The 23,782-nt window shown below is 46.0% G+C and overlaps 2 protein-coding genes across 6 annotated transcripts in view; both read left to right on the forward strand.

Moving 5' to 3' along the window:
• Positions 1-3,521, forward strand: part of LOC110507892 (neurofibromin) — a 107,784-nt gene extending 104,263 nt beyond the window's left edge. For 3 of the 5 annotated variants that reach the window (XM_036964932.1, XM_036964933.1, XM_036964936.1), the window contains 2 exons: positions 585-638; positions 1,106-3,521. In XM_036964932.1, coding sequence (XP_036820827.1) covers positions 585-638; positions 1,106-1,248 — 197 coding nt within the window. In that variant the 3' untranslated portion in view covers positions 1,249-3,521. The remainder of the gene's footprint in view (positions 1-584; positions 639-1,105) is intronic. The other 2 variants (XM_036964934.1, XM_036964935.1) reach the window with 1 other exon arrangement.
• Positions 3,522-8,980: 5,459 nt separating this feature from the next.
• Positions 8,981-22,985, forward strand: LOC110507899 (A-kinase anchor protein 1, mitochondrial). Its single transcript, XM_021588302.2, has 11 exons — positions 8,981-9,348; positions 17,207-18,936; positions 20,229-20,350; positions 20,481-20,607; positions 20,709-20,836; positions 21,042-21,219; positions 21,306-21,456; positions 21,761-21,828; positions 22,030-22,103; positions 22,204-22,269; positions 22,520-22,985. Exons 2-11 carry the CDS (start codon positions 17,232-17,234, stop codon positions 22,580-22,582), a joined length of 2,682 nt encoding a protein of 893 aa, XP_021443977.2. The 5' UTR covers positions 8,981-9,348; positions 17,207-17,231; the 3' UTR covers positions 22,583-22,985.
• Positions 22,986-23,782: the final 797 nt, after the last annotated feature.

The following is a 23,782-nucleotide window of genomic DNA, read 5'->3' on the forward strand; positions in this document are numbered from 1 at the left end:
CAAACAGTGTTAACTCCCATCACGCATCCATTTCTGTCTGCTGTTCTCACTATGCTAGCTGCTAGCTTTTAGAATCACCTAGCTAATACCAGTGTTTTTGTGATTACTTGTAGAATAAATACATTGTATTATTAGTGCTATGTATTTGTACTATATTGCTGAAGTAGATGCAATATTTTGTTAGCCTTTCTACAAAAAAATATATACATTTCATTCTTAGTAGCCTTTAATATAGTTATTCATGCCATTTAAAACACCACCCCTAGAAAATAAAATAGGTACAATACATATAGAACTGCCACCCGTTATTGCATTACACTCAGTTGAAAAGTGACCAGAAACAATCTGTATCTAAAACCATTTGATCTGAAAACCGCCTGATTGAAATCTCTTCATTGCTTCATGTCAGTGCTAAAGATCCATCATGCTGTCTGTTGTTCATTTTTTTCATTCAGTGTATTTGACTCTCATTCTCTCCCTATTTTTGTTCTGTTACCCTTGTTTTAATGTGTTTCTCATCTTTGTCCTTAGTTGCTGTGGTCATTCATTCTTGTTTCTCTCGATCTTTCTCTCTCTCTGTGAAGCCTCTCTGCCTTGCTCTAAGTCGGCTGTTTTTGCGCCACACCTCCTCCTCCCAGGTACTCTTGCTCTTTGACCTTGTGACCCCCGAGGTCAAGCAAACTCATTCCCCTCAGTAAAAATACACCAAAACAACTAATCCAATGAGAAAAGGGAGAAACCCACTAACTGTACCCAGGGCCAGAATAGCAATTTAAAGTCTGCCACCCACTGCCAAGCAAAGAGTAATCGTTGGTAATCGTGTTGTTTGTGCTGGTGTGGTTGTAAGAAAGGAGCTGGGGCAGAATCCCCATTCAACAATAAAAATATTTTTAGAGGGTAGATTGTGTTCTCTGTTTGACATTGTAGTGGAAGCTGGAGATGTTGATTTCATTCAGGGTGAGATTATGCCTTTAGTTTTATACCAAAGCTATGGCATAGCGCCATCTGCTGTTCAACAGTAGTATTGAATCTGAGTGACTGACTGCGAATGATTCTCCCCTCCCTTCTCTTCTTCCCTCTCTATTCTCTTCTTCCCTCTGTCCAGGCGTGGATAAAGAGAATGTGCAGCTCTCCCCCAGTGCGGCTCTCTCCACCAGTGGACGGACCCGCCATGGCTCTGCCAGTCAGGTGCAGAAACAGCGCAGCGCAGGTAGCTTCAAGAGGCATTGCGTCAATAAGATGGTATGAGACAAAGAGATAGAGAGGGAGTGATGGAGAGAACAATAGTCATCCAAAGGCCCACCATGCAACACATCTTGCTGCACTCCTCGGGGAAGTCAACCTGCATGTGTCCCTGTGTTAACCTTTGTTTGTCTTGCATCTGGAGAGCCATCGAGAGATGGCTTCGGATGGATTAAGTTGTTATTCACGTACAGAAATGTGGTCCCGGTTTTAAAAATGTATTTTTTAGCCATTAAAAGGACTGAAACTGTCAAGGTGACTGAAATAAGCTGTTGAATTCTCAATGAATCCAGGTCCATATATAATGTATTCAGTGTAAGAACTGGACAACATAATGTTTGGTGAGTGCTGCATTATGTGACATAGGAAGATGACTGGGTGAATCAATGTGGACGTCCACGTTGAACCATTATGTGACATAGGAAGATGACTGGGTGAATCAATGTGGACATCCATGTTGAACCATTATGTGACATAGGAAGATGACTGGGTGAATCAATGTGGACATCCATGTTGAACCATTATGTGACATAGGAAGATGACTGGGTGAATCAATGTGGACGTCCATGTTGAACCATTATGTGACAGGAAGATTACTGGGTGAATCAATGTGGACATCCATGTTGAACCATTATGTGACATAGGAAGATGACTGGGCGAATCAATGTGGACATCCATGTTGAACCATTATGTGACATAGGAAGATGACTGGGTGAATCAATGTGAATGTCCATGTTGAACCATTATGTGACATAGGAAGATGACTGGGCGAATCAATGTGGACATCCATGTTGAACCATTATGTGACATAGGAAGATGACTGGGTGAATCAATGTGGACATCCATGTTGAACCATTATGTGACATAGGAAGATGACTGGGTGAATCAATGTGGACATCCATGTTGAACCATTATGTGACATAGGAAGATGACTGGGTGAATCAATGTGAATGTCCATGTTGAACCATTATGTGACATAGGAAGATGACTGGGTGAATCAATGTGGACATCCATGTTGAACCATTATGTGACATAGGAAGATGACTGGGTGAATCAATGTGAATGTCCATGTTGAACCATTATGTGACATAGGAAGATGACTGGGTGAATCAATGTGGACATCCATGTTGAACCATTATGTGACACAGGAAGATGACTGGGTGAATCAATGTGAATGTCCATGTTGAACCATTATGTGACATAGGAAGATGACTGGGTGAATCAATGTGGACATCCATGTTGAACCATTATGTGACATAGGAAGATGACTGGGCGAATCAATGTGAATGTCCATGTTGAACCATTATGACATCATCGTGCCCATGGGGAGGAAAAAATTAGGATTTTGGACCTGTATACTGAAGGACAGCCTCTTGCCTCCACTCCAACCCTACGGTCTACTCCAAAACAACCCCACTACCGCATTCACACAGCAAGGCTGCAGCAGCCATTCACCACTTCCATCTATGCAGGGTAGCTCAAATGACCAACAGATGGATAGTCATGCTGTTTGCAAAACCTTCAATCCACAGTCTTGAAACCTGGATTTGGACACACATTATCATTTAGATTCTTCCCAGTTGTGTACATATGTATGTATATAGATGTACAGAAAGGATATAGATTATATAACTAGTCCAAATAATAATAATAATAATAGGGTTGTTTTATCCATGGTGTGCCTTCGTCAGGGTTTTCCAATGTGAATAATTATGTGTGGAATAAAGTGAAGCCTTTCTTGGGGAAAAGAACCGGTACTAATCATCAACTATTATGTTGACTCTAGGTGAATGCTCTGTAGAGCTGCTCTGTAGAGCTGCTCTGTAGAGCTGCTCTGTAGAGCTGCTCTGTAGAGCTGCTCTGTAGAGCTGCTTGTTAACTGTATGTCATGATAGTCAAATGTACAATCACCAATAATACCCTGCTGCCTGAAAGTATTTAACCTGTACAGATAGTCCTCACTACATATTGAAGTTATTATTTTTTTCAACGTTTGCCATGCAAGAGTATGAATTTCAAGACACTAGATAAGACTACGCAACCTTGTAAATATTGAAAGGCCTTTATTGATTTGTATCATGTTTTCTCTATATTGCATTTGGATTTGTTTACAGTTCGAAAATGAATTAATATGCACAAAACTTGCCAAAACCCATCAGTAATAGCAACTATGTGAATGCTTAAATTGTCATGACATTGATCACAATGTTGAAGTCTACCACCTGTCTAAGATCATTCTTAAATAAAGGTTAATTAAGTTCATTTGTTTAGTTAAAGGTTCAGTTTAGGTTAAAGGTGAAATAAAAAAGTACAACATTAACAAAAAACAGTTACATTAAAAATAAATGTGTGATACAGAATTGATCATTTTGAAGTTCTGGTTTGATAAGATGCCAATATGTCATCCTGATTTCCTGTTCACACACATGGGTGTCTCTTTCTCTGGTTGAATGAAGTCTATCTATGAATTTTCTCCTATCGCCAAATGAAAGGTATTGAGGGAAATGAGGGCGGCCATTACTTTGTTGTCTAAAGGTTGTTGTTCCTCCTGTAAAGTACCAGACTCATTCACTCCCTTCCCCTTCATCCTAACCTTTCCATTTGTGCAGATCCATCATGTAGAAGCTATATGGTGGAAGTTATATACCCATCTGCATTCCAGACCCTTTGGATCTGCAGACATGGAGTGGTAGAGGTTTGGAACGGTGGTTACTTAAATCAATGGGACAGGACCTCAATCCCAGACGCTCTTGCAGCAGATGCAGGAACACCGCACGAAAGACTAGCTTGCACTATGGGAAGGAGGATTCTTTGTATTTGGTTTCCCACTTCACAACATGTTGTGTTGAAATGTCATTGTGACAAATGAATGTCCCCATATGGCACTGCAGCTTCCACAGCATCATCCTCTCAAAGGAAGGGGCCCAATCCTTACTTGAGATTTGTGCATGCAAATCTCCCATATATATCAATGCAAGGTGCTTTAGATAAAAGTGCCAGTTGGCTTTCTTCCCAGTTGGTTTACCTCTAATACCTGAGTCTCTGTGTACCACTCCAGAAAGTCATACCTGAGTCTCTGTGTACCACTCCAGAAAGTCATACCTGAGTCTCTGTGTACCACTCCAGAAAGTCATACCTGAGTCTCTGTGTACCACTACGGAAAGTCATACCTGAGTCTCTGTGTACCACTCCAGAAAGTCATACCTGAGTCTCTGTGTACCACTCCAGAAAGTCATACCTGAGTCTCTGTGTACCACTCCAGAAAGTCATACCTGAGTCTCTGTGCACCACTACAGAAAGTCATACCTGAGTCTCTGTGTACCACTCCAGAAAGTCATACCTGAGTCCCCGTGTACCACTCCAGAAAGTCATACCTGAAGCGCTGTGTACCACTCCAGAAAGTCATACCTGAGTCTGTGTACCACTCCAGAAAGTCATACCTGAGTCTCTGTGTACCACTCCAGAAAGTCATACCTGAGTCTCTGTGTACCACTACGGAAAGTCATACCTGAGTCTCTGTGTACCACTCCAGAAAGTCATACCTGAGTCTCTGTGTACCACTCCAGAAAGTCATACCTGAGTCTCTGTGCACCACTACAGAAAGCCATACCTGAGTCTCTGTGTACCACTCCAGAAAGTCATACATGAGTCCCTGTGTACCACTCCAGAAAGTCATACCTGAGTCTCTGTGTACCACTCCAGAAAGTCATACCTGAGTCCCCGTGTACCACTCCAGAAAGTCATACCTGAGTCTCTGTGCACCACTACAGAAAGCCATACCTGAGTCTCTGTGTACCACTCCAGAAAGTCATACATGAGTCCCTGTGTACCACTCCAGAAAGTCATACCTGAGTCTCTGTGTACCACTCCAGAAAGTCATACCTGAGTCCCCGTGTACCACTCCAGAAAGTCATACCTGAAGCGCTGTGTACCACTCCAGAAAGTCATACCTGAGTCTCTGTGTACCACTCCAGAAAGTCATACCTGAGTCTGTGTACCACTCCAGAAAGTCATACCTGAGTCTCTGTGTACCACTCCAGAAAGTCATACCTGAGTCTCTGTGTACCACTACGGAAAGTCATACCTGAGTCTCTGTGTACCACTCCAGAAAGTCATACCTGAGTCTCTGTGTACCACTCCAGAAAGTCATACCTGAGTCTCTGTGCACCACTACAGAAAGCCATACCTGAGTCTCTGTGTACCACTCCAGAAAGTCATACATGAGTCCCTGTGTACCACTCCAGAAAGTCATACCTGAGTCTCTGTGTACCACTCCAGAAAGTCATACCTGAGTCCCCGTGTACCACTCCAGAAAGTCATACCTGAAGCGCTGTGTACCACTCCAGAAAGTCAATCCTGAGTCTCTGTGTACCACTCCAGAAAGTCATACCTGAGTCTGTGTACCAATCCAGAAAGTCATACCTGAAGCGCTGTGCACCACTCCAGAAAGTCATACCTGAGTCTCTGTGCACCACTACAGAAAGCCATACCTGAGTCTGTGTACCACTCCAGAAAGTCATACATGAGTCCCTGTGTACCACTCCAGAAAGTCATACCTGAGTCTCTGTGTACCACTCCAGAAAGTCATACCTGAGTCCCCGTGTACCACTCCAGAAAGTCATACCTGAGTCTCTGTGCACCACTACAGAAAGCCATACCTGAGTCTCTGTGTACCACTCCAGAAAGTCATACATGAGTCCCTGTGTACCACTCCAGAAAGTCATACCTGAGTCTCTGTGTACCACTCCAGAAAGTCATACCTGAGTCCCCGTGTACCACTCCAGAAAGTCATACCTGAAGCGCTGTGTACCACTCCAGAAAGTCATACCTGAGTCTCTGTGTACCACTCCAGAAAGTCATACCTGAGTCTGTGTACCACTCCAGAAAGTCATACCTGAGTCTCTGTGTACCACTCCAGAAAGTCATACCTGAGTCTCTGTGTACCACTACGGAAAGTCATACCTGAGTCTCTGTGTACCACTCCAGAAAGTCATACCTGAGTCTCTGTGTACCACTCCAGAAAGTCATACCTGAGTCTCTGTGCACCACTACAGAAAGCCATACCTGAGTCTCTGTGTACCACTCCAGAAAGTCATACATGAGTCCCTGTGTACCACTCCAGAAAGTCATACCTGAGTCTCTGTGTACCACTCCAGAAAGTCATACCTGAGTCCCCGTGTACCACTCCAGAAAGTCATACCTGAAGCGCTGTGTACCACTCCAGAAAGTCATACCTGAGTCTCTGTGTACCACTCCAGAAAGTCATACCTGAGTCTGTGTACCAATCCAGAAAGTCATACCTGAAGCGCTGTGTACCACTCCAGAAAGTCATACCTGAGTCTCTGTGTACCACTCCAGAAAGTCATACCTGAGTCTGTGTACCAATCCAGAAAGTCATACCTGAAGCACTGTATGCCACTTCAGAAAAGATTGGACACAGTTAAATATGTGAGTGCGTACCGTTCTAATTTAAGTTATTGACCCATACATGTGGCCAAATTGTTTCCAGCCCTTTCTGTGGAATAGCCTTAATTGTACTCCTGTTGTTTTTTTATTTCAAATTTCCCCTGAATATATTTATGAAGGATGCAGGTGTGGTTTACCACCATGGAAACCGTTTGAATTGAACAAAGGAGTGAATGAGGAAAGGAAACGAAAGGAAGAGACAGGACCTCAAGTGTTACTGATTATTTGTAAAGGGAAAACTGAAATCTACACTACATGACCAAAAGTATGTGGACACCTGCTGGTCGAACGTCTCATTCCAAAATCATGGCATTAATATGGAGTTGGTCCCCCCTCTGCTGCTAGAACAGCCCCCACTCTTATGGGAAGGCTTTCCACTAGATGTTGGAACATTGCTGTGGGGACTTGCTTCCATTCAATCACAAGCGCATTAGTGAGGTCGGCACTGATGTTGGGCAATTAGGCCTGGCTCGCAGTCTGTTTCAATTCATCCCAAAGGTGTTCGATGGGGTTGAGGTCAGAGCTCTGTGCAGGCCAGTCAAATTGTTCCACGATGATTTTGACAAACCACGGGGACATTGTCATTTTGGAACAGGGAAGGGCCTTCCCCAAACTGTTGCCACAAAGTTGGAAGCACAGAATTGTCTAGAATGACATTGTGAGCTGTAGCGTTAAGATTTCCCTTCACTGGAACTAAGGGGCCTAGCCCAAACCATGAAAAACAGCCCCAGACCACTATTCCTCCTCCACCAAACTTTACAGTTGACACTATGCATTCAGGCAGGTAGCGTTCTGCTGGCATCTGTCTTTAGGACTGCCAGATGGTGAAGCATGATTCATCCCGCCAGAGAACACGTTTCCACTGCTCCAGAGTACAATGCGGCAAGCTTTACACCACTCCAGCCGACGCTTGGCATTGTGCATGGTGATCTTAGGCTTATGTGTGACTGCTCGGCCATGGAAACCTATTTCATGAAGCTCCCAACAAAAAGTTATTGTGCTGATGTTCCTTCCAGGGGCCGTTTGGAATTCGGTAGGGAGTGTTGCAACCACGCTACACGCTTAAACACTCGGTGGCCCCGTTCTGTGAGCTTGTGTGGCCTACCACTTTGCGGCTGAGCTGTTGTTGCTCCTAGACGTTTCCACTTCACAATAACAGCACTTACAGTTGACCGGGGCAACTCTAGCAGGACAGCAATTTGACGAACTGACTTGTTGGAAAGGTGGCCTCCTATGACGGTGCCACGTTAAATGTTACTGAGCTCTTCAGTGAGGCCATTCTACTGCCAATGTTTGTCTATGGAGATTGTATGGCTATGCACTCGATTTTATACACCTGTCAGCAACATGCAATTTACTCAATTAAATATCAAGGTGTATGTATGTATTGTTTTTGAATCCCTGTGACCACTAAGATTAGACAACTGTCAGGACAAATAGTTTGGGTGAATTCATCAACAGAGTAACTGTCATAAGAACGTGTCAGTTTTGAATAGCTGCCTTCAGGATCTAGGATGGCCACTTGGTGTCCATCAGGATAAGGTCATAAATTGTAAGTAACCATAGACTCTTAAATGAGTGGTTGACATGCTCTATTCTGATTCACAGTGAAGGGTTTTGTGGCGTTGAATATCCTCAAATGTGGCATGTTTTATTGATGTGCAACATCTTTGTCTCTAGTGTTGGTGGATGTTTTTTTTTAAGTGGAATGTTCAACTCTGTAAATATTTTCTGTACAATTTTAGAATGTTTATTTCCTGCTCTGTAAATGTGTGATATTGTATAATACTGCTTTACAAAAAAAGCTACAAGTTGCTGTATAATGTGTGAAAAATACACCTAATTATTCCAGTGTTAGTAATTAAAGTTTAGCTCTACTTAAAAGCCTTTTTTATTTTTTTTACACAATCTGAAGTTCTGGGTATTAGAAGTGCTCATGAACTAAATCTACAATGCCGAGGACTGCCTATGGGACAATCACAATTGCGTACTCCTCTCGCCCCCTCTCCTCCTCATTGGCGTAAAAGGTCAGAGGGGAGGGACTTCTAGCTTTCTCATCCAATGGTTTTTGAGGAGAGGACGCAAGGAGGGTGTCATTGAGATTTTCCCAGAGGTTGGTGGTTCCTTGATTGGGGAGGACGGGCTCTTGCTAATGGCTGTAGCAGAATCGGTGGAATGGTATCAACTACATGGTTTCCATGTGTTTGATTCCATTCCATTTACTCCGTTCCAGACATTTATGAGCCGTTCACCCCTCAGCGTTCTCTGGACTTCTCCCCATGTCCAATGAGACAGAGACCATGTATAGCGAGGAAGTCAGTTTCATGTGAAAGGATATTTAGTTAAAGAACTACTCAGAGATAATTGTGTCCTTAGTCACAATAAAACTTCACTTCATCTGCATGACCCCGCGAGACTACCGTCTCTATTGTCATCGCCCTTCTGCATCATTATCGCGAGGTTTGATCAGCTGTTAGGTCTGTTTTTAGAGTTTAGTGCTTGGATGGTCAACACGTGGGGAGGATAGAGAAAGAGACAGTGTAGGGGGGGCACACGTTGGGATTTAGTCGGGCCCGGAATACGTACGTTTTATATCACTACTTTAATTCACCGTGGCGGCGCGGAGGACGCTTGTATACTGTAAGTATTGTCCAGGGCTGCTAATGTAAAATTGACAGCCAGAGACCCACAGAAATGTCAGTTTGATATGTAGCTTGGCTAGTTGCATCAATGTAACAATCTCGAGTTGTTTCGCCAGTTGGCTACAATTTTGCACTACAAAGTTCATTCAAATAAATGGAACAGTCGTTTCGTTAAATTGGTTACAAATGTATCGTCATTCTAGAAATGTGCAGCGGCTGAAGCCCTTGTCATTGAATACATGTTTCACGTAGACATCTAACTATGTAGTTTACTCGGCGTCCTAAAATGACAATGGACTCAACATATAAATCACAATTTTATGTCCATGAGTTTGCTTGGACGGATCATGTTAATTGCTAGCAATCAAGGTGGTTATCCACGATGTCCAGCTAGCAAGCTAACGTGAAGGTTTCGAGGCCCACGCTGCAGAGTTAGCCTAGCATTGCCAGGCTAGCCTTCATGACTACCACTATCATAATGCACAATATATGCGACGTTTGGTCACGATCTACTCTCTCGACTGCCAGGACACAATTTAAATGTTACTGTAGCGGAACAGTTTGCCGCGTGCCTCGCAGTAACATTGTGATAGAAGTGTCAAAGAGTTCAGACTCAACGAAAATGGCTAACCGTAGCCTAATGCTTCAATTAATTAGGCACATAAATGCACGGTTTCGCCAAGATCTTGAATATATCGTGTTTGGTTAAATCATTTAAAGTCATTGTGATTTAACTCGTTTTAATTGGTGTTTATTACAATAGTGTTGGGCAACCCGGTAAACTTCATACATTGCAAATCGTCATGCGTTGCGGCCTACCATGCTTTTATTACACTCAGTGTAGGTCATAGCTAGCAAATTACCTAGCCCAAACACTCTGCCCTTATGCAGCTATTGCACAAGCACTGGGAGCCTCAACTTTTCCAGTCTCTGCTCTGGAATGACAAGTGTTTGCTATAGGTTGTCAAGTAGCGGTGCATAGGCTATTTCTGAAGCCCCATTAACGTCGACCCAAATATTGCCTGCTCAATCAACCATCAAATATTCCCTGAAACGTTAATTGAGGCCCTGTTTTATAGGACGCAGTCATGGTGTACAATGAAACTAATGTAAATATTCGCCATCACATTTTATGTACACTGCTATGGGATTAATTCTCCTCGTAGGATTGCTTACAGTTGAGGACTAGAAAGCTCTCGACTGGGGGGAGAAGCATTATAATCGTAGGTCTTTTACAAGGTTGCCTCGTATTCCCAATGCAGCATCGCTGTGTAATAAACTGCTCGTGCTCAGCGCATTGTATGGTTTGTAACATGTAAAGCAAATACCGAGTGACCCTTCCCTTATCTACCTCCAAGGTCGTACAGCAGCGCAGCTTGATTTTTTTCGAGTCTCCAGTAAGTAGGCATGCCTAGGCAGGCGGTGGAGTGAAACACGCACACATGGCGAGTGTGCGCAGAGAAAGATAGTAACCACATCCTTTTGTTATGCGACTGGACTAACTTTGTGTAGTGGGCGTTGTTTATTCTAACCTTGTCGAAGGTGAATGTCAGAACAACTCATGACACACGGGATTTTTGTAACGCACACTAGCGACTTTTGAACTTTGCCTTTTGAAAAACAATATCCAGTATAGATACAGTAATGTACACGCATAATGGTACCCCAAAATATGTTTTGAGCAAAATAGTATATGTATTTTTTTAGATACACTGCAAACTTGAAGGAGTTGCTCTGATGGGTGCACTCTGTCATCAGCATCCAGCTTGCTTGTACGAACTATAGAGGAAAGACCCACCGTCTAGTCCCATGTCATGAGGATACCTGTACAACCTGTTGAGATGTGCTTTTGGTTAAGTAAATCAGGTGATAAATGAGTTAGTCTGAGGCACGTCTTTAGCTAGCAAGGTGTCATGGACCTTCACGTAGGGTCTCGCTTGTTAAACTAGTCTGCAGAATTAGAGGAATCTATAATGAACCAGCCTTGAGGTCCAGCATATAACGTGATACTAGTTCCAGCACGTTGCCTAATCCAACACTGTAGGATGTTATAGTGTGGTGTGTGTATTCTACTAAAGCTTTACTCTGCAAGAGGCCCCTATTTGGCCTTGTGCAAAACTGACGTAGCCTTGTTTACTGTTTCATTCACATTGGATATCTTCCACCATGTTGCTGGTTAGTATTAGACGAAGAATGTTGTCATGGTTATTAATCAGTACATTTTAAGTTAAGTGGTGCTGACTAAATTGGCTATTCAGGATGAGGGCAATCATTGAATGTCATTATACATCCAGACATTGTTTTGACAAGGCAGGAACAGGGAACCTGGTGTGGGGCTAGCCTCAAATGCACAACTGCCAGGGATAGGGCTCCTCTGCTCTGCATTATCAATCTGATGGTTGCTCAAGTTATAAACTCCGTTGGTGTTGTGATGAAGAGTCTTGCAACTTGCAATCTATTCAGTTAAATAACATTTTCCAGCACAATATTATCAAAATGCATCTTAATATTATATAATGCCACTGTTCATTAATTTCTATGATATTAGACCTTCCATCCAATGTCTTCCATCCAACATTTGATCAGAAAATCCTGTACATATCAATGTGAAACTCCTAAAGCTTTTACTCTTCTGCTTTTCTACCCAGTTTTATTGAGAGAACTGTTGTGCTCTGCAGGCCACATAGTTTTTACATTTTTAAATGTAACCTTTTATTTAACTAGGCAAGTCAATTAAGAACTAATTCTTATTGACTATGACTGCCTTCACCGGCCAAACCCGGACTATGCTGGGCCAATTGTGCTTGGCCCTATGGGACTCCCAATCACAGCCGATTGTGTTACAGCCTGGATATATGACGGGGGCATGTTTGTTTTTGTCTACCCTGGGGGCAGATGTTATGGTTAGCTTGTTATATAGGGATGCTTAAGAAGCCACAACTGGGCCAGGTGGTGTCATAGTGGTGGTGGGGGCTGCTCTGGGAGGGGGAGGGGGTGGTCCTGCCAGTCTTACCCTGTGTGACTAATGGTATCTGATTGACCCCGTTCTAATCCCTGTCCTTCATGAAGTCCCAGTGACTCCTTCCCCCCACATCACTGCACATATCCCTACTATATCCCTTCTCCAGTCTGCTACTGCACATCACTGCCCTACTATATCCCTTCTCCAGTCTGCTACTGCACATCACTGCCCTACTATATCCCGTCTCAGTCTGCTACTGCACATCACTGCCCTACTATATCCCGTCTCCAGTCTGCTACTGCGTATCACTGCCCTACTATATCCCGTCTCCAGTCTGCTACTGCACATCACTGCCCTACTATATCGCGTCTCCAGTCTGCTACTGCACATCACTGCCCTACTATATCCCTTCTCCAGTCTGCTACTGCACATCACTGCCCTACTATATCCCGTCTCCAGTCTGCTACTGCACATCACTGCCCTACTATATCCCGTCTCCAGTCTGCTACTGCACATCACTACCCTACTATATCCCGTTCTCCAGTCTGCTACTGCACATCACTGCCCTACTATATCCCTTCTCCAGTCTGTTACTGCACATCACTGCCCTACTATATCCAGTCTGCTACTGCACATCACTGCCCTACTATATCCAGTCTGCTACTGCACATCACTGCCCTACTATATCCAGTCTCCAGTCTGCTACTGCACATCACTGCCCTACTATATCCAGTCTCCAGTCTGTTACTGCACATCACTGCCCTACTATATCCCTTCTCCAGTCTGTTACTGCACATCACTGCCCTACTATATCCCGTCTCCAGTCTGCAACTGCACATCACTGCCCTACTATATCCCGTCTGCTACTGCACATCACTGCCCTACTATATCCAGTCTGCTACTGCACATCACTGCCCTACTATATCCCGTCTCCAGTCTGCTACTGCACATCACTGCCCTACTATATCCAGTCTCCAGTCTGCTACTGCACATCACTGCCCTACTATATCCAGTCTGCTACTGCACATCACTGCCCTACTATATCCCGTCTCCAGTCTGCTACTGCACATCACTGCCCTACTATATCCCGTCTCCAGTCTGCTACTGCACATCACTGCCCTACTATATCCCTTCTCCAGTCTGCTACTGCACATCACTGCCCTACTATATCCCTTCTCCAGTCTGCTACTGCACATCACTGCCCTACTATATCCCGTCTCCAGTCTGCTACTGCACATCACTGCCCTACTATATCCCGTCTGCTACTGCACATCACTGCCCTACTATATCCAGTCTGCTACTGCACATCACTGCCCTACTATATCCCGTCTCCAGTCTGCTACTGCACATCACTGCCCTACTATATCCAGTCTGCTACTGCACATCACTGCCCTACTATATCCCGTCTCCAGTCTGCTACTGCACATCACTGCCCTACTATATCCAGTCTCCAGTCTGCTACTGCACATCACTGCCCTACTATATCCAGTCTGCTACTGCACATCACTGCCCTACTATATCCCGTCTCCAGTCTGCTACTGCACATCACTGCCCTACTATATCCCGTCTCCAGTCTGCTACTGCACATCACTGCCCTACTATATCCCTTCTCCAGTCTGCTACTGCACATCACTGCCCTACTATATCCCTTCTCCAGTCTGCTACTGCACATCACTGCCCTACTATATCCCGTCTGCTACTGCACATCACTGCCCTACTATATCCAGTCTGCTACTGCACATCACTGCCCTACTATATCCCGTCTCCAGTCTGCTACTGCACATCACTGCCCTACTATATCCAGTCTCCAGTCTGCTACTGCACGTCACTGCCCTACTATATCCAGTCTGCTACTGCACATCACTGCCCTACTATATCCCGTCTCCAGTCTGCTACTGCACATCACTGCCCTACTATATCCCGTCTCCAGTCTGCTACTGCACATCACTGCCCTACTATATCCCTTCTCCAGTCTGCTACTGCACATCACTGCCCTACTATATCCCTTCTCCAGTCTGCTACTGCACATCACTGCCCTACTATATCCCTTCTCCAGTCTGCTACTGCACATCACTGCCCTACTATATCCCGTCTCCAGTCTGCTACTGCACATCACTGCCCTACTATATCCCGTCTCCAGTCTGCTACTGCACATCACTGCCCTACTATATCCAGTCTGCTACTGCACATCACTGCCCTACTATATCCCGTCTCCAGTCTGCTACTGCCCTACTATATCCCTTCTCCAGTCTGTTACTGCACATCACTGCCCTACTATATCCCTTCTCCAGTCTGCTACTGCACATCACTGCCCTACTATATCCAGTCTGCTACTGCACATCACTGCCCTACTATATCCCGTCTCCAGTCTGCTACTGCACATCACTGCCCTACTATATCCCTTCTCCAGTCTGCTACTGCACATCACTGCCCTACTATATCCCGTCTCCAGTCTGCTACTGCACATCACTGCCCTACTATATCCCTTCTCCAGTCTGCTACTGCACATCACTGCACATATCCCTACTATATCCCTTCTCCAGTCTGCTGGTTTAGATGTTGTATAAGGTTTTTAGAATGCATACATTTGTTACAAAGGTGAAAGAGGACTGATGATGGCACTGTGTTTTTCAGCCTACACAAGGTTTTTAGTTAGCCAAAGGAGCATACTACAATAGTTTGGATATATGCTAATGATATAAGATAAGGCTACATAATGTCATTTGCATATGGACACTTGAGATGGACAGCAAGTGATGTATAATTTACTAACCAGGTCCATGCACCTTGCCATTCACTGCGGAACATGCCACTGATGCTATGTTTTGATAAACTACTGGCTCATAGCGAATAGGGAGAACAGGTTTTGAAATGTGAAGGTGCTAAGGCTGCATTGACACAGGCAGCCCAAAAAAATTGTCCCACTAATTGGTCTTTTGACTGATCAGATCTGAAAAATATCCTGTGAGATTGGTCAAAAGACCTATTAGTGGGGAAATGATCAGAAATGGACTGCCTGTGTAAACGCTTCATTGGTGAACTTGTCGAATAAGAAACCCTTGTTTTTGAACTCTACCCTACTGAAAATGACCCAGTCTTGGTTTATCTGGAGGCATTTGAAGCCTACCTGTTTTTCCCCTGCACATCAATACCTTTACTTGGGTCAGTGTTAGGGCAGCCCACAATTCACCTCTCCTAATCCCATGTCATTCATCTCAGAGCCTCTTATAGGTGCATAAGCTCTGTAAAACAAGAGGCTTGTTGAGGTTCTCACGTATTGTCAGGTGTGGAGGTTTCTAGGAAGTCATTAGTGTGTTGCTTCTGCTGCCCTCTGCTGTGTGCTGTTGTCCCTTGAACAGGTTAAATATGTAATGGACTCATACAAATGGGCCTGGAAGGTCCTCATTTTCAAGCCATTGTCTAAGCAAATGGCTAATATCAATGGGACAAGTTTCTGCTCATTGGAAAGTAAAGTCCTCCTCAGTTGTGGGGTATGAAGGAACTGAACTATGGTTAACTGCAGTGAATAGCTTCTCGCATACAGCCGCTCTGTGAATATGACCTTTCATATACCCTACCTGTACAGGGTACATGAAAGGTCAGACTGACACTGGTTCTGTCAGTTCCAGGTTCACAGTGTGTTCTGCACCTTCTGGGCCATAGAGTTTAAAGTCCAGGTTCATGTTGACCTGGCTCCTGTGTATGTGCCTGCTGTGTGTGTTGGTGCTTGCTAAGGGGCAGTGGAAGCCCAGCCGTTACACACCCTAGTAGGCTGGGAGAAAGAAGAAGGGGGGGGGGGGGGGCAGCCGAGGGAGTCACCCCTGTGATGCATTCCTTCTCCAGTCTGGGTCTGTTAAGGAAAGGCATGCACGGACTTCCTTTTTTAACATTGAGTGCTTCGACCTATCAGCAGTGGAGCATCTGGGCATGCCCAGTAGGTACAGGGAGGTTAAACATTAGCCCTGATGGTGGCACAGCTGCTTCTCCTGCTAGGAACTAGGTATTTTCGTTGCAGCTTGGTTTAGTTCAGAAGTAGAAACAAATATTACTTCAAGCCACAGGAATGGGAATGTCTCTGTGTTTGAACGTTTCTCAATGAGGCAGTAGAAAACCGTGGCGTGACCAATGTCCGGTATGGGGCTTTTACAGGCATGTGTATGTTCATTCATGTCAACAGTCAAAAGGAGTATATTATGTTCAGGCCGCTGCGACTTTGTTCACCAGGAGCTGTTGACAAAAGTTCTGTGTCAGTGTATCTGAAAGCGTTGTGTAGCTCATCAAGTGGGTGTGGTGTGTGTGAGATATTTGCATGAATGACTTCACTACTTCACTGTAAGTCATTTGTTTAGTCTATGCCTATTCTCAGGAGTAACGCCTCACCAGGTTTCATTACTGTCGTTTCTTTCCAGCTCTGCGCGCACCTGTTAACAACCATGATAGTTTCTAAAGTATTACTTCCTTAGCCTTTTTGTCCATCATAGGACCGTTTCCTTATGATCGTCACATGTTCTCCCAGTGCCGTACTTATTGTCAGAGCTGTGTGAACAGGGCTGATCCATTTTGAATCGATTTGCCACTCGCACACCCTTCTAGTTGCTGTATGTGTGATTACACATGGACACACTACACTGCTATAGTGTACCTGCTATAGTCTTTACACTATCATAATACCCAGAGATATGCAACTCGCAGGGCCTATTTTTGGGGGGCTAAGTGTCAAACAAGATCCTTAGGCTATTAAAAATGTTAGCCAGTTTGTCTTAACTTAATATCCTATTTGACATTATAGTCCCAATCTCAAAATGAGTGAAACTGAAAGATGCACATATCTCCCCCCAATAAGCTAACCTCTGCCTTTCTCTCTCCCTCCCTCCATCCCTCCCTCCACATACAGGTGTAGTTGCTAGGGTCCTGAGGAGATGCCACTGAGGTTCCGGTCTATTGTCCCGTACACGCTGCCTGGAGTGCTGGCGCTTATAGGCTGGTGGTGGTACATCTCACGCAAGAAAGAGCAAATCACCAACCGCGACAGCGAAGAGGGGGCAGCGGCCATGGGCCTGCTGATGTCCCCGGCTCTCAGTGAGGGCAGCAACGGCCTGGTAGAGAAAGGGACAGTGTCCCCCTGCAGGACAGCCATTACCCCAACAACCAGCAGCAGAGTGAGACCATCCAAGGCCAACGAGCAACAGTCAACAGAACAGGACGTCGTAGCACAGATTCACATCCCGGCCATTAAGGCCGAGGCAGTAGAGGTACAGAGTACCTCCTGTTCACCTACAGAGAGGGCCTCCCACCACCCAGACAGAGCCAGCGCAGTCACAGACCCTGGTGTAGATAGCTGCCGACAGACACCCAGGAGCAGTTCTCCCGCAGCCTCGCCTTTACCAACACAGACAGGGGAGGGGAGCTCGGGCCCCCCGGGAGAACACTGGGCCACTGTGCAGAGCCCGCCAGCCACCATTGCCTTGGTTACAGTGCCGGTGAAATCAACGGTTACCGAGCAGGTCCCTGCTCCAGTGAAGGAGGCCATCTCCACAGCATCAGAAGCACTTGTACTCTCCCAGACGGCCCACGCCACGACTAGTTCCTCCATAGCAGCAGACCTGACGAATGCAGAGAGGCCCGATCCAGAGGGAGAGGTGGCAGCAGCCCATGAGGCAGCAGTGGCCTTCACACAGAACCTGCTGGTGGAGCTAGTGGCTAAAGATTCGCTCCCGGTCTCCTCCAGCAGTACCAAAGATGAGCTGCCCTCCTCGCCTGTCATCTCAGCTGAGATGCCGGCCCGGGCCCTGAAAGTAGTCATACATGAACCCCTCTTCCCAGAGACCCCCATATCATCGCAGGGCTCCTACCATGCCATCATCACCAGTACTCTGGCCTCCCCAGCCCAAGGCCCCCAGCAAGAGAACGGGGCACCTGGCAGCACTGAGGAGCTGGAGTACCTGGCAGCAGGTCTGATCACTGAGGTCATCTCTGCAGCCACCCAGGAGGTCCTCAGTGTTACCTCCTGTCCAGAGACCTGGCTCGGCCAATCCGCCACCGAGCACAGCTTCAGAAGCACCCCACTGGCCAATGGGAGGCCATGCTCTGAGCAAGAGCCACTCACAAGGAACATGGAGGAAGGGCCCTCCCCAATAAGCCACTCTGAGACAGAGTGGAGAGAGCAGCAGAAAGAAGGGATCCCCAATGGTTGCCCGCCTACCCCGGCATGGGAGCACATGGGGACAGCGAACGCACTGAGTAACTCCTGGGCAACAGCATCCCCGCAGGAGGGGAGGCAAGAAGTGAGGGGCGTGCCTAGCAACCTGGACAAACTGAAGGGAGATGGGGGGGTGATGGTGGCAGAGGACTCAGCCTGTAGTACGTGCCACTCTGAGGATGGGGTCAGCAGTGAGGACCAGCAGAGCAGGGAGAACCAGGAGGATCTGATCCAGGTGTCAGGGATGTCTGAGGTGGAGGGTAGTCTGCCCCAAGCCCCAGAAGAGGTAGTGACCGAGGCAGAGGTCATGGCAGCCCTACCAGGCCATGTGCTGGGTGCTGTTGGCCAAGTGAAGAGGTTCAACGGCATGGGCCTGAGGAACGGTTCTCATGGGACGAGTGAGACTGAGACCGATCAGTCTGGAGGTAGGAGCACACGCCACACCCTGTAGTGAGGTCAGGCTCATGGCACACCCCAGCACTGATGTACACATGGCTCCCCTTAGCTGCTCAAATACCCAGACAGAGCATGATTGAGGCTCATGGACACTTGTCTGTCGTAGTCTCCCCTACGTGGTAATGAGGCCTTTTGATTTCCATCATTATTTACAGTTTCTCCAGACAGAGGGGCAAGCTGTGGGAAGAAGGAGGAAGCCTTCTGTGTCAGCACAGAGTCCTTTGTTCAACATTAGAATACATCTACCAACATTAAAAAGCTGAGAGAAATGTAGCACAAACTAAGTGTTAATCATTTGGAATGTCACCGGCTTTGGTCTTAGATCTGGTAAAATGATTCTATTCAGAAGTTGGCAAGAGTGTGTGAAGGGGAGGGTTAACTCTCTTCTTCTGTGATGCAGCTTTCCAATTCCAACTAATGTCATCTCCAAAAAGTAGCTGGATACTAGATACCACCCTGGGGCTATAGGGACTGTGGCTGTGTTTTTACTAGATACCACCCTGGGGCTATAGGGACTGTGGCTGTGTTTCTACTAGATACCGCCCTGGGGCTATAGGGACTGTGGCTGTGTTTTTACTAGATACCACCCTGGGGCTATAGGGACTGTGGCTGTGTTTCTACTAGATACCGCCCTGGGGCTATAGGGACTGTGGCTGTGTTTTTACTAGATACCACCCTGGGGCTATAGGGACTGTGGCTGTGTTTTTACTAGATACCGCCCTGGGGCTATAGGGACTGTGGCTGTGTTTCTACTAGATACCGCCCTGGGGCTATAGGGACTGTGGCTGTGTTTTTACTAGATACCACCCTGGGGCTATAGGGATTGTGGCTGTGTCACAAACATGAGTCACACCTAAAGCTGGGTGTTCTTGAAAAGATTAGAGGTCACAGTCACACAGAAGGTGAACTCGAGTGTCATTGTGTTTTTGGTTTGTCAGAGCAGCAGTGATCAGACATGCCATGGTGGTGTGTGCACGTATGGACTAGATGAATGTTAGTGGTCTTATTCACTGTTTGTGATTAGTTTGAGTAGCAGCTCAATGGCGTATGGGTGATCTGGTGAATGTCTTAAACATATGCACGAGTTTACTTTATTTAGTGTTTTTGGTATTTTATGAGGATCCTCTGAACCTTCAGGTTATCCAGGCGAGTCGTGTGTTTGTATGGTACATGTTTGTGAGAGACACCTGTCTTGTCTGGGTGTGCAATTGTGAGGCGAATAAAATACCTGTCTGACTCAACTGTGTGTGTGTGTGTCCAGGCTCGGATGTGAACAGCATGGACTCGGTCGACAGCGGCTGCACCATGGGAGCTAGGGACAGTGGCAGCCCTGCCATGGCTCTGGGCTCTGAACTCATCATTTGGGAGATTGAGGTGCCAAAGGTGAGCCTGCTCCATCCCACACACCACCGAGACTTGATTTATTGACTAGTTTTCATAGGAAATCACATAAATTCTAACCCAATATCTCCTTGTAATGTGTTCTACTGTCTCTGTTCTCTCTCTCTCTCAGCATCTGGTGGGTCGGTTAATTGGGAAACAGGGGCGATACGTGAGCTTCCTGAAGCAAAGCTCTGGTGCGAAGATCTACATCTCCACCCTCCCTTACACTCAAGAGTTCCAGATCTGCCACATAGAGGGTGAGGTTTAGTATAATGCTGTACTGTCAGAAGGAGCAGGAGTGACTCGGCTAGTGAACTGGTGGTAGAATTCTGTTTGTTTAAATGTGTGTCCCTTCTAGGTTCCCAGCAGCAGGTGGACAAAGCCTTGTCCCTGATCGGGAAGAAGTTTAAGGATTTGGACCTGACCAACCTCTATGCCCCCCCACCTCTGCCGCTCACGCTGCCCTCACTGCCCATGACCACCTGGGTAAGGATGGTACCTAGAGAGCCTGGATGGTGTCTCTCTTCCTGTCTCTCAAATCTGTTCAAACATGCTTTATTTGCACGACAGTTAAGGTTCCCCAAATTGATATCAAGACTTGTCAAAGAAAGTGGTTTAACTAAAATAATGAGATGTCTAAGCTAATGGCTTCCCCTTTGAAAGTTGTTAACTTCTCTGTTTCCTCTCCCAGCTTCTTCTCCCCAGCGGTGTGACCGTAGAGGTGATCGTAGTGAACATTGTATCGGCGGGTCACCTCTTCGTCCAGCAGCACACACACCCTACGTACCACGCCCTGCGCAGCCTGGACCAGCAGATGTTCCTGTGTTACTCCCAGCCAGAGACACCCACCCTGCCCTCGCCTGCTGAGGGTAAGAGACCCCCAAGGAGAGACGTGTGTGACTATGTTTTTGAACCAGATGTGTGATCCAGACTCGATGCTCTCCCTCTGTCTCAGTGGGGGTGATCTGTGCGGCGCCAGCGGTAGAGGGAGCCTGGTGGAGAGCCCAGGTCATCTCCTTCTACAAAGACACCAACGAGGTTGAGATCCGATATGTGGACTATGGCGGCTATGACAGAGTGAAGATTGACACACTACGACAAATAAGGTGGGCCCCCCTCAGATGCAATTTTATTTAAGTCTATTCAGAGAAAGTTTTCAGAACTGAAATTCAGAAGAAATGGCATCTTTCCATACTTTCAAAGCTGTTTTAAATAAAATGTTCCTTCATTTCTTTCCTAAATAGACATAAACATATACATAAAATAGACCACAGTCCTGCTAGGTATTTGTGTCCCCCTCTGGTCAAAAAGAAGAGTTGTGTATCATTATAGGGAACAGAATGTTATGGAAGCAGAGATGGCGGACCATTCTGCACACTGACTGCTCTAATGTGAAATCCTTATGTTCAGGTCGGACTTCGTAACATTACCGTTCCAAGGTGCAGAAGTATTACTGGACAACATTGCCCCCCTTCTAGGTAATGTCATTTTATTTAGCTGTTTGACATGGTATCACTTTACAATTGCGATAGATGTCTTATTCTCAAGGACGATTTCCAAAATCAAGAAACAAATCCAATTGAATGTCAAACTGTTCCAAAGTCATCCTGTCTGTGGGAAGTCGTCAAATCTACTGTTGTCAATTGCGTTAACACATCTATATATGCATCCATCCACAGGAGAGAAGAGCTTTTCAACAGAGGCCACCTCTGCACTGGAGGAGATGACGAGAGGGGTAGCACTGCTTGCACAGGTACCAAAAATACAGCCTCCAGCACCGTGAGACTAACGAAGGCACTGCACGCTCCACAGAAGGTTATTTGTTGCTAACCCGGCTGTTTCCTGTCTTCCAGGTCACAAACTACGACAACAACACTGGTCTCCCATTGGTCCAGATGTGGAATATGGTTGGAGAAGAGGTACGTTCACATTGATCATGGGATTTGTCATGGACATGTTTGAGATGCTACAATAGAATTGTGTAAATGTACATTTGGTGACGTGAGTAGTCTTTGGTGTATGGTTCATATACTTCTGTATTTAACAAACCTAGACATTTCAGAGAAACATTCCAATGGCTGGCTAACGACACTGTCGGTATCAATGATGACATTTGACACTAATCTGATGAATCTACCTTTCTCCATCTTTCTCTCCGCTTCCCTCCAGCTGCTATCAGTGAACCGCACACTGGCAGAGCGAGCATTGGGTACCTGGGTTGACAGCTTTTGAACCTTGCTGCCTGACCCCCCCCCCGCCCACCACCCCTCAACCCCTTCTCAGCTCCACCACACCCCTCCTAGACCCCTTCTTCTCATCTAATCTCTGGAGTCTGGCCCTACCAGCCCTCCAGATACACCCCATTACACTTCGATGGAGGAACACAACCACTGGATTTGGGAATACTTTTTGTTTGTTTTGTTTTTGTTGTTGGGTTTTTACACCACGTTTCAAAAATAAATTCAAAATGGTTGAATGCTGAAAAGACAACGAAGTATTTCGTTAGAATAAGCCAACTCCTCTCCTCCCCGACACACCAAAAGAACTTGAAGAAGGAAAATAAAGTACTTGTACATTTTAAAAAGAAATCTATATTGTAACTAAATAAAGGTCGATCTGATTTTTTTTGTTCCTATCTGACTTTTCACTCCAACTTTGCCTGTGGATTCTCATGCTGTGGATGTAAAAACTCAATAGAAAACACTCTGTCAATGGAGAACTAACCTCACTGTCAGCTGTAACTACATATTTACAATTATATTGTGACATCGAAGGAATTGGGCTGTGAAGATTGGGCTAAATGTGAGGTTTCTAGATTATTGTATGTAGTGCAGTAGCCACGGTCTCCATTTCATGTGCTGGGTGGCTGTGTCTTGTCGTTCGGTCCCATCATGACAGCTGTGGACATAGAGGCCTGGGGGGTAAGAATGGTGTCTGAATTCACGGTTGTGACTAAGACTGTCTGTGGAGACCAAAAAAAATGTAGATCTCAGCTTTGTTGGTGCTCGCCACAGTCAAGGAACCAGACGGGGTGGGGGTGAGTCCTGTCGCTGACCTGGGTGACTGACAGGGAGAAGGTGCAGAACCGGGGTCTCGGGAGTTGTGTGAAGGCCTGCTCATCTGCCCTGGCCTCTCCAGTCTGTACAACACTGTGGCCTTATGGAGAAACAAAACGCGCTTCCTTTTCTGGGATCTCCAACTGACCTGCATGCAGACCAAGCTGACCCCTCCTTTCTCTCCATCTATGTGGCCCGGGGTGTCACCATGCAATCGCAGGTTGCCTTCAGCGTTTTTCCATCATCCTGACTGGCATCACAGCTGGCACCCCCACCACTACATTTCAGATCCACTACTGTTATCTGGAGCTGTTGAGTCTGGGACATGACAGGGGGCTGAGTGGAAGGGTAGGGGTGCACCAGCTCCACTCTTTTT

The sequence above is a fragment of the Oncorhynchus mykiss genome, chromosome 27 (genome assembly GCF_013265735.2).
Source record: "Oncorhynchus mykiss isolate Arlee chromosome 27, USDA_OmykA_1.1, whole genome shotgun sequence".
NCBI classification, from domain to species: Eukaryota; Metazoa; Chordata; class Actinopteri; order Salmoniformes; family Salmonidae; genus Oncorhynchus; species Oncorhynchus mykiss.

What these genes read in the sequence shown, in the direction of transcription:
- LOC110507899 (XM_021588302.2), top strand. Translation starts at nt 17,232, where the DNA reads ATGCCACTGAGGTTCCGGTCTATTGTCCCGTACACGCTGCCTGGAGTG. An exon ending in CCAGATCTGCCACATAGAGG is followed by an intron (nt 20,608 to 20,708) that starts GTGAGGTTTAGT and finishes TGTCCCTTCTAG; the next exon opens with GTTCCCAGCAGCAGGTGGAC. An exon ending in GGAATATGGTTGGAGAAGAG is followed by an intron (nt 22,270 to 22,519) that starts GTACGTTCACAT and finishes GCTTCCCTCCAG; the next exon opens with CTGCTATCAGTGAACCGCAC.